The 10320-nt window shown below is 41.0% G+C and overlaps 1 protein-coding gene across 1 annotated transcript in view; it reads right to left on the bottom strand.

Annotated features, from left to right (window-relative positions):
- Positions 1-8241, bottom strand: part of LOC104536879 (echinoderm microtubule-associated protein-like 5) — a gene marked incomplete at its 5' end in the record, with an annotated part of 41547 nt that extends 33306 nt beyond the window's left edge. Inside the window, 4 exons of the mRNA XM_010179616.1 lie at positions 1347-1532; positions 3470-3538; positions 4091-4189; positions 8082-8241. Of these exons, the coding sequence (XP_010177918.1) occupies positions 1347-1532; positions 3470-3538; positions 4091-4189; positions 8082-8241 (514 nt within the window). The remainder of the gene's footprint in view (positions 1-1346; positions 1533-3469; positions 3539-4090; positions 4190-8081) is intronic.
- Positions 8242-10320: the final 2079 nt, after the last annotated feature.

Genomic DNA, 10320 nt, shown 5'->3' with positions numbered 1-10320 from the left:
TCTTTCCGCTGGGAATCCAGGTCTGCATATGCAATAGAAGGATTTTAAAAATTTCATTTCACTAACTTCAGTATCAAAAAGTCAATGTCCTTAAGAAAATTAGAATGGAATAGGAATAGGAATAGGATACAATACTATTAAACACTAAGTATGAACACTAAAAGCAGATCTGAAGGTACAGAGCAAGAATCAGGGGATATCTGAAGCTCTAAACTATGCCCTTGCACTTGTTGGTTTATAATTTGGGCCTTCTTGACTACATTTAATATTTCTAAAGATGCATGCAGGAGGGTATGTGTGTGTATTTATTTTTTTCTATATACATACACTTGTATGTATCTAAAGAACTCTCAGATGCAAAATACAGTTTTGAATGTTTCCCACATCTATGTTCTTCATAACTTTACTCTTGCTCACAGTCAGATACACTGCCATGATACAGCTGTCTGAACAAGCAGCCCCATCACTTTTAAATTAATAGTTAATTCAACAAGCTGCAACAACCTGAATGTTCATTTCTAAATCATCCTTAATACTGACTGCACCCTCCCCACATGCAAGGATTCATCCCTTCTTGACCCCTCCGCTCCAGCTGATCAAACCATAAAGACTGATGTTAATACTCAATACATCACCCCATCCAGTCCAATACTGCCAGCTGAAACAAACACATCCTTATAAGAAAGAAAAATTAACTGTTAGTGATTTCTACCTAGATTTCAAAGCTAAAATTCAGGAAGTCGTATGCGTGCATTTGCACACTATTTTGAATGGTTAATAAAGGAACTTCACATATTATCCAGAAAGTACAGTGCTTTCCAAAATGAAAATCAACCTTCAACCAGCAAATGATATCGCTTCATAACAATACCTTAGCAGTGTCATGGCTCACGGGCTAAGAACAGAAATGGTATTTGTATTCGAGGTGATACTTGGACAAGCTGAATCTTGCATTATATCACCATGTATGACTTACCACCATGAGAGGAAATGAGGACTCATAGCCTGGCATGCACACTTAGATTGCAAACCACTACGTTGTTTTTTTGCTGCCTACTTTAATCACAAAACCATCTGCTTTAAAAGAACACGGAAAACAAAATGAAATCTTAGTTAGCAAAAATATAACCACTTCACGGTCGCATTAAACATTGTGATTACATGTAAAGAAAAATAAATCCTATGAAGCACTTTAGAAAACGTCATTAAACTCTCAATGGTGTGTCTTTGCTTTTCAAAGCTGTAGGAATACCGTAAAGGGCAGCAACACAGGACAAGGAAGTGACTGAGTGTGTTCTATTCTGATCTATGTCACATTTCGTATTAATGTAAAGAGATGCACTTACAGCATGTGCTCCCTGTATTGTCCGTACCAGGTTGATTCCTTTCCATACGTATATATCTCCATTCAGTGCACCAGAATACGTCACTTCATCCCTCGCACAGGCTAGGCACAATATAGTCTGGAGATCACCGGTTTTGCCAAAAACACCACGTTTTGGTGTCAATGAATTGCCACACAAGCTCCAGAACTGCAACATAAAGGGATTTAGAAGGATGGGTAATTCAATATATACATCAGAAAGAGAAGTACCTCACGTTCAAAGGTATCAACATTCGTAGCCTTTTCCCTGCTTTAGTTCTCCAGGTAGCTAACAACTTTTACATTATTAACCAACTTTATCTTTCCATTAAATTAGCACAGCAAACAATTTGGGGAGGAGTTTCGGAGAACCAGTATTAAATCAAATGGAAATTCTTTCCAATTACAATCTGTGAGTCAGTTGTGTTTTCAGTCAGTTTTGAAGAGCATTTCACACTATAATTATCTGGTCTATCTTGATGTGAGACTTTCCCTTTGGTAATGCCGTATTGGTACTTTACTTTTTACCTTAAGCAGTTACAACGATCAGGTTTTTGTACCAGCAGCACTGTAACTAGGAAATAAACTGCCCTGATCAGACAAATCCCTGTATCTCAACCAGTATTTCTTTAACCAAAGCACACAGGTCACAGATTACGTTGTTGCTTGAGAAGTAACTGTACAATCACTGCATAAATCAGCTCCAATATGGAAGTAGGCAACATAGCCAAGAAATGTAATTCCTCAGTATCAGGTCACTTGGAATTATCTACATAACTTCATTAAGTAGTATTACAATTTGTATAAACTATCATGTGAGGAAAGAAATATGATGCTATTACAAGCATGAGAGTAACTATTGGTATCTGAAAGAACAAGAAGGGATGGTTTGAGAAAAATACAAACCAAAAAAATCCCTCCCCTGCTCCAAATGCCGATAAAACCCTAGGATTCTGATTCTTAGTTCATGTTTTCTGAAAGGAAACACCGATTATTTAAAAAATGCTATTGTTACTTTAAAAGGCTTTGTAGAGCCTTAGAAGGTGTTCAAATAAACTGTTGTCTATCTAAACAGGTATGTTCTGACATCATAAAGCCACCCTACATAAAACAAATCACTGCTGGCTCACGATTGGCATAAAGGTCCTTTTGGATCTTCAAGTAGAAAATTATTACTAATAATAATAATTAACCAAGCTCAGGGAAACCTGTCAATGACGTGCTAAACACAATGCTAAATCCAAGGCGTATGCAATCTAGCCAACACATTGAACACCTTTTTCAGTCAGTATATATAATAACACAAAATTATAAGAAGTAATAATACATATTAATCTAAAAGTTCACTGTATAAAACACGTTTTTCCCACCACAGGAACCTACACAGAGCAATACAGAGCTTTCAAGCTGCCATCTGCTGCTGCTGTGTGGTAACACAGAGGACACGGCAGCAGGTGGTGACTTTAAAACCAAATCTGATGGCAGTCAAGCCCTGAGGATCCTGCTGACAGAGCTAAACCCCAAAATGCAGCAGTTGGTGCACGGACCAAAGGCAGACATGAACTGTCCAAATTATCAATCCCGGAACAGGTACTGAGTGTTCACAATGGCAAGGGTTGGAGAAGAGAAGAATTAAAAGATCAAGCCTTTTCCTCTCTCTTTCCCCCGTCTCCCTGTACTCTCTGAACTGAACTCACTTCACCTCTGCAGTGAAACAATTAATGAACTGCTCAAGAACCAGGAACTCGAGCTCCTGGATGACCCTACGTGTGTCCATCCTGTCTTGTGGGCATTCACACAGCACGTTTTAGACAACCTAAATTCAAAGTTAGATTACAATCGTTACATACGACGCTACTGACAACAGCTTCATTCCTTCTGTCAGGGCACGAACTCTGAGAGCACAGTCTGTTTTCCACTAAATATATCTTGTAAAAGCTCTAGTGCAGTCAGGTGTGATCCGTAATTGCAGCTCCTAAGAAGTAATATTATTCTTACAGAGGATCTTTCATATTATAATTACATATTCCTTTTAGACTCTATTTTAATCTATTTTATAAACTACTGCAGCTTAAATATTTTAAGAATTAACATCTATTTCATTACCTTGATGTGTTTTACACCACAGCTGACGAGCTTGTTTGGCTGGTACAAATCCCAAGAGATATCAAATATCTGCATAAAAAAACCCAAGGATGTCAGCAGAGATGGCCTTTCTAGCATGGGGCAGGCAGAACAGGAAAAACTTGCAGCAAATGAACAGAAAACCTGCAATGCTTTAAATGAAACGACTGCAATGACTTTTTTATCCCCTCATTCAATACTGAAATTGCAATGTATGGCTCACGTTAGCTCTGTCTGTGGTTGTTTCTTAGATTAATTACAACACATGTTAAAACAACATACAACAAAAAATTGAAAGATGGTTTACACTTTGTTTTCCCATATGGGGATCAGGGTCTAGGAGGTGCATTAGTTTTGCACTTCCTCTACTTGCTTACAGCCTCAACAAACCACACACAGATAAACAGCGAGTTACGTACTTTATTTTAGAATTAAACGTACGTATCTTAAATATCTTCACACACCTTAACACATATTCAAGCTTTATGCAAATTCACCTGCTAAAACACAAAATGCCTTTTGCTCAGACACAGCTCTAGTACACACAGACATGGTCCAACAACTAGAACTACATCGACACCCGAATTCTCCAGCTGTACTCACTCTGTCTGTGTGACCCGGAGCCATCGATAGCAACTTCCCTTTTCTCCAGTCCCATACACAAACTGTGTTTTTCGAATCCAAACCAACGGAGACCAAACGCTAGAAACACCCAAATAAAATAAATTAATCAATAAATAAAAGTCAATATATTACTGAAAACTGGAGTCATCATTCAGCTACATCTCAATACAGAACTAAAGATGCAACAACTTATGCCAAAGCTTCCACAGATGCTTCTCTTCAGACACTGTGATCATAAAGATGTAAGATCTTCTCAGGTAACATATTTCTGATCTATAATGTTATAATGTATAATGTTATATACAGCACACATGGCAGGCAGCAGCCAAGGAGACACGTGCAAAAAGGAGCAATCTCATTGCAATTAACAAAACTCCGTTTAACTTTAATTAAATATAACTTGGAACAGTGAAGCGTTGATGTCACAAGTCCAGGAGATACAAGGAACAAGCATTTTTTCCAGTCTTCTTGGAAACAAACAGATTAAAAGCAGTGAAATGCTGCAAGTCTTTTGCTTGATTCTTCAAAACATGCTTGAGTAACTGCTCCTTTCTGAAGCCTTTGTCAAACCAGACTCCTAAGAGACCCCAAATGTACAAATTTCATCAAGTCTTTAACATTCAGAAAAAGTCTGAAGCCAGTTCAATGTAAAACCAGGAAGGACAAAAGGATTGTTCCAAGAAAATACAGAAAAATAAAAGTTTGGGATCCTCCTATGCTCTGCAGCCTGTCTCGTCTTAAATTGTGGAGATGCTTTGCACAGATTTCTCGACACAAATCACTGACCCTATGAGCCAGCAGCCCACTTTTACCTGTTAACCAGTCAAAATGGTATCTTCCCTATAGAAATTCTCAGCAGAATGACTATCAGTATTAAAGATCAGATAAAAAGAAACTGGGTGATTTTGAGTTTTGTTTTTAAAGAGAACAAAGTCTTTTTGTTCAGTTTATGCAAGAATTGTCACATCTTAATGCTCATAAATGAAAGCTTTGCAAATCTTTAGGACATTTCTTTTTTCACTGTTCAGCAGTTAATACCTGCACACATTAAAGACAAGTTTAGTTTCAATTTCCATGCAGATTATCAAAGTGAGTTTGTAAAAGAAAAATACCAAATGTAAGTAAATTTTTCCCTGAAGACAGAAGCCTATTCCCAATAACATCACTTCTTTACTAGCTGAAAAGCTCCAAGATTGAGAAGAAAAAGAAACAAGTTAAATACAATTGCTATGTATGCTCCCTATTGATTAAGTATTATTAAATACTATTAAAAACTTCCTTTTTCAGATACTGCAGAGCCCAACCTTTCTCTTCCATCTTGGAAAACAATTTAAATTAACAGTTTCAGTTCCAATCCTACTGCAGAGTGAGAGGCAGAAATGCAGATTAATTTTACAATTACTGCATACTCATCTCAAAAACTTTGGGTGATGCCTTCCCATGAGCCAACACCCTGACTTCTCAAAAAGGGGATTAAATGATGTTCTCGGTTCTCTTAAGAACTAGAAAATCTTGTCACCAACCAGCAGTGGAGTAGAGCTCAGGGAAGAGCATAAAACCCAAGGAGCTCGGGGAAGGACGTATCAAAAAGCAGCTGAACTTCCCTCAACACCAGGAACACTGCAGGGTAACCTTGTTTTCAGACAACACCACTGCACAAGGGATTTCTCAGGTTCCCCAAGACAATTAACAGAGAATAATAATAAATACAGAATAAATAAGGAGAGTGTGTACGTGGCACAGCCCAACACGAAGTTTGGACACTGAACAAGCAATAAAACAACCTCCGAGGGAGCAATGGGCTGGACCTGACTTCAATCCACACATTCCTGCCCAGGGACTGGAGATGCCCAGCACCACGACAGTGATCAGACACCAGGAACAGGAACCACTTGTTTCTGGTGACTCATCCACACATTGCAATGCTTACGTTGTGATTTCAGTATATTGCTGTATCACTCCACTGAATCAAAATCCCATATAACGCCAAATACATCAAGTAAGTATGTTTAACACCAAACATTAAACCCTCTATGAGAACCTGGTCAGGAACTCTGACAAATTCAGATTTAAAAGGATAGACAAGATGTAAAGAAATGTATTTTGCAGAGTTTTCTGAACTGGATTTGTGTCTTATTGTATTTCCATATGGAGACAACTCTGGAGACGCAGATCTTGAAAAGCCTGTATGCAGCTTTCCTTTGAGACCACAAAATTCTAACAAATGCCATGAAAAACGTGATCATATGGGAACACCGAGAAAAGCAGCCAGTCTCCATTCTGATCATTTACAGCTTTAAACATAAGAACCAGTACTGGGTACTGCTAGAACAAATCACAGATCTACGTTCAAATCTCTCCAGGACACACAGGGGATGCAAAACTAAAAAAGAGTTAAGGACTTCAATTCTGATTAGAGACATTTTGACATTAAAATATTAAGGCTGTTCAAGTGAGGAAGTGACACAAGTTTACACAGACAAGAAAAATACTGAGAAAAGATATCGCTGTCGAGTAGAAATAACGTTCTAGAAAGGAGCTGACCCTAGAAGTTGACTCTCTAAACAATCAGAAACCCAAGTGATAAAACCTGTAGACCATTCCAGCAAACCCAAAACCTCTCTACAATGGTTACAGCATGTTTAAACAGAAACCACTTACAGCTAGGCTTTCCTCTGTTTGTATTCGGTAGAGCTCCATCTGATGCTGTCTTAATGAGGACAGCAACTGGTCTCCACAATACGTCCTCACTTGAGAAAGCAGCAGCAAGTCACAGATACTGGCCTTTTCAGCAAGCAAGAGGAACTGGGAGTAGAGCTAAACCTGAATACCACATTGCAGGGCCAAGCGGGAGGGAGAGAGGTGCTGCATAGGACCAGGAGAGCACCACTGCAGAAAGGACTTTCAAGGCTCATACCTCTTCAGCTGCTACTTCATGTGTGTTTTCCATTTCTAATGCACCACTCAAGAAAGCCTCTGTACTCATAGGAGCAAATGTCTGGTAAAAAGTACCTCCCTTGTAAGTAGCAGAGAACCAATTTACTACTCAGAGGATGTTTTAAAGTAACAAAATTATAACCCAATAATATAATTATAATATTATATAATATAAAAAGATAACCCAATAATTATAACCAGGTACATGAGTCTGAACAATCGAATGTTGAGAGCCACCAACGCATATGTGACAGAGAAGAGGACAGTGCCTGAAGTCATTCGGAGTCTTGAGACGAGTAACTCAGGAGGAGTATCTCCTGCTGAGGAGCGGCTGAGGGAGCTGGGGCTCTTGAGCTTGGAGCAGAGGAGACTGAGGGGTGCCCTCCTTCCTGGGAATCCATTGGGAAAGGGCAGTGTCAGGAGGAAGGAGCCAGGCTCTGCTGTGGGATGGCCAATGCCAGGACAAGGGGCAATGGTCCCAAGCTGGAGCACAGGAGGTTCAAGCTGAAGATGAGGCCAAACTTTGTGAGTGTGAGGGTTCTGGAGCATGGCCCAGGCTGCCCAGAGAGGTTGTGGAGTCTCCTTGTCTGCAGACACCCAAAGCCCTGGCCGTGTTCCTGTGTGACTGCTCTGGTGATCCTGCTCTGGCAGGGGTTGCACTGGTGGAGCTTTCCAGGGCCCTTCCAACTCCTGACATGCTGGGATGCTGTGAGGACTGCCATCACTTTGTGCATTGTGCACAGAGGGGATCCACCATCTCCAACACCTACTGTAACCCTGAACTGACCCACAGACCACCAGGATCTCCCTAAACCTCATCTTCTCTCAAAACTCTCTTGAAGTTATGCTTTTCTTGCCAAATAGTCAATATCTGTCAGTCACTACTAATGCCTACCTTTTTCCCCTCAACTTGAGAATAAGCAGATAAAACCTCAGCCAATAAACATCCTTAAAAAAAAGGAAAAAGCTACATAACAAGATTTCTGACAGATAAACAATTTATTTGTCTGAAACAAGAGTATTGATTACATACCTGACCATCCAAATCAAAAGCCAAGCACGCGATGCCATGTGTGTGGACGTCCTTCAGAACAGACACGGTCTGCACAGTGTACGAGTCCCACACGCAGATGTACGGTTCTTTCCCAACTTGACCCGTTGCCACCAACACACGTTCAGGATGCAAAGCAAGGCTGCCAAAGAAAGAGATATAAAATAGCTTTGCATGAGACGTTTACGTTTGCCTTGTTGGCTGTATTAATATTTTTCCTTCACAATTATTTTACAATATTTTCCTACTGACAGATATTAACACGTCATTTTCTGGATCACCTGGAGTCATATTACACTATGCAACACGCTTTCATATTTTTCAATTTTAATATAGCATTTCAATTGGTTGATATTGCTTGACAAATTCCACATGGACAGCTCTGAGAGGAACTTTTAACTTCCAAGTTTCTATAAAAGGTAGAAACCCTCTGGACCTTCTAATTTTTCTATGGGAATTCCTCTTTTTTGCTACTCCACATTCGCATACACCAGGATCAAGCGACCAACGTTTCCCTACTTTGCTCCTCTTCAACTCCAGAATTATTTCTCTGCTTCTTCCTTCCCTTCTTTATTTGACAGAGCATTTTCATAATTAAAAAATTATGTAGAAAGGAGCTGGCGGGCAAAACTTCTCACATTTCACTTCGGTTCTGCCACCTAATCCGCACCAACACCTGCACCTCTCCCAGAGCACACACAGGCAGATGGTGTACGTGTAGGAGAAGCATCTGGAGGGAGGGAAAATGCTGCATTCCAAATGATCCAGTTCTTACAATGACACCACAGAGCGGGGGAGATAAGACCAAACGGACAATAAAGAAACTCAAGAAGGGAATGGAAGTGAAAAGAATACACAAGGAATAAAGGAAACAGAGACTGAAACGAAGAGAAAAAGCAACAAGACAGCAGTCTGTGACTGGGTCACCACCTCCTTCAACCCTGAACTCGGCTCTGTCATCACTGCACTGAGCAGTTTCAGGTGAGTGAAACCTCCTCACAGCTGCAACTCTGAGAAGTGCCCAGGCACCAGCTGGACACAGACAAATGCAAACGCACCCCCGTGCCACACCTGTTGTGGTTTAGGGCTGGGCTGGCCACTAAACCCTGGCCAGACGCTCTCTGTGAACCCCTCTGCCCTCCCCAGAAGGGAAGAGAAAAGAGAAGAAGGGAGAGAGACTTTACGGGTTGGAAAAGAAAACTAACAGGACTGATGAAACAATAATACTGATACTACAGGATAATAATGTAAATAGGGAAATAATGGAATAGATACAGACATGTACAAATATATCTACAAAACCAATATAAAATCCTCCCCCAATGACGATGACAGCACCAGAGGCTCTGGGAGCACTGGAAAAGTCCCAGTGCGGCCCCAGCAGCAGTGGGAGCTGATGCAGGAACACAGGGCTCAGGATCAGAGGCAGGCGAAGCAGCAGGGTCTGCTGGGCCTTGGGCCATTGCAGGGGTGGAGAGGGAAGGAAGGGTCCAAGCTGGAAGGGTGGAGACCCTGGGGATCCCTGGGCTTTGCACTGAGTGTGGCGTGTGTGGGATGCAATCCCTGGTTGGGCAGGTTTGGGTCTGCTCCTCCTGTAGGTGCAGACACAGCACCCATGGTGAGACAGTGGCCTTGAGATTATCAGTACACACTGTCTGGGAAAAAACCATGCTCCTGGTTTTAAGCAAGTTCAGGCACTTAGAAGAGACTGAGCTGAAAAGTGAAATCACTAAATAGACAATTAGTTCTACTTAGCTCAAACCAGGACACACACCTTACAAAACACTTCCCAGCAACCAAAAATTAGCATGGTTTTAACTAAGGACCAGAAGCAACCAACGCCACACATCAGAGGTGGAAGGGACAGCAGTAAAGGCACTATCGAGGGCCAGGAAAACACCGTCCTGGCCCAGGTTACCTGGAAACACCTTCCCTCACCATTTCTCCCAGACCAAGGAGTGGTTAAGGACCACAGCCCATACTGGGTTGAAGTTCAACTTGCAAGTATTTTATCTCGCTGGCTATTGGGACAGATTGGAAAGGGGAGCACGGAAAGAGCCAAGGGACTGCTATTTCTGTTACCAGCACTAAGGAAAGGAACTGCCATGCTTATTTGCATGGTTTTCACATGAACCATGAACGATAATAAAATGCTTTTCCTTAATATTCAAGTCTTGGCTATTATTACACCCATGGGGCACCACGCAGAATCCCAGGTCTG

Source organism: Mesitornis unicolor, unplaced genomic scaffold, assembly GCF_000695765.1.
Source record: "Mesitornis unicolor isolate BGI_N332 unplaced genomic scaffold, ASM69576v1 scaffold24132, whole genome shotgun sequence".
NCBI classification, from domain to species: Eukaryota; Metazoa; Chordata; class Aves; order Mesitornithiformes; family Mesitornithidae; genus Mesitornis; species Mesitornis unicolor.
The sequence above is the reverse complement of the archived record's forward strand: the minus strand, read 5'-3'. Positions and strand labels throughout refer to the sequence as shown.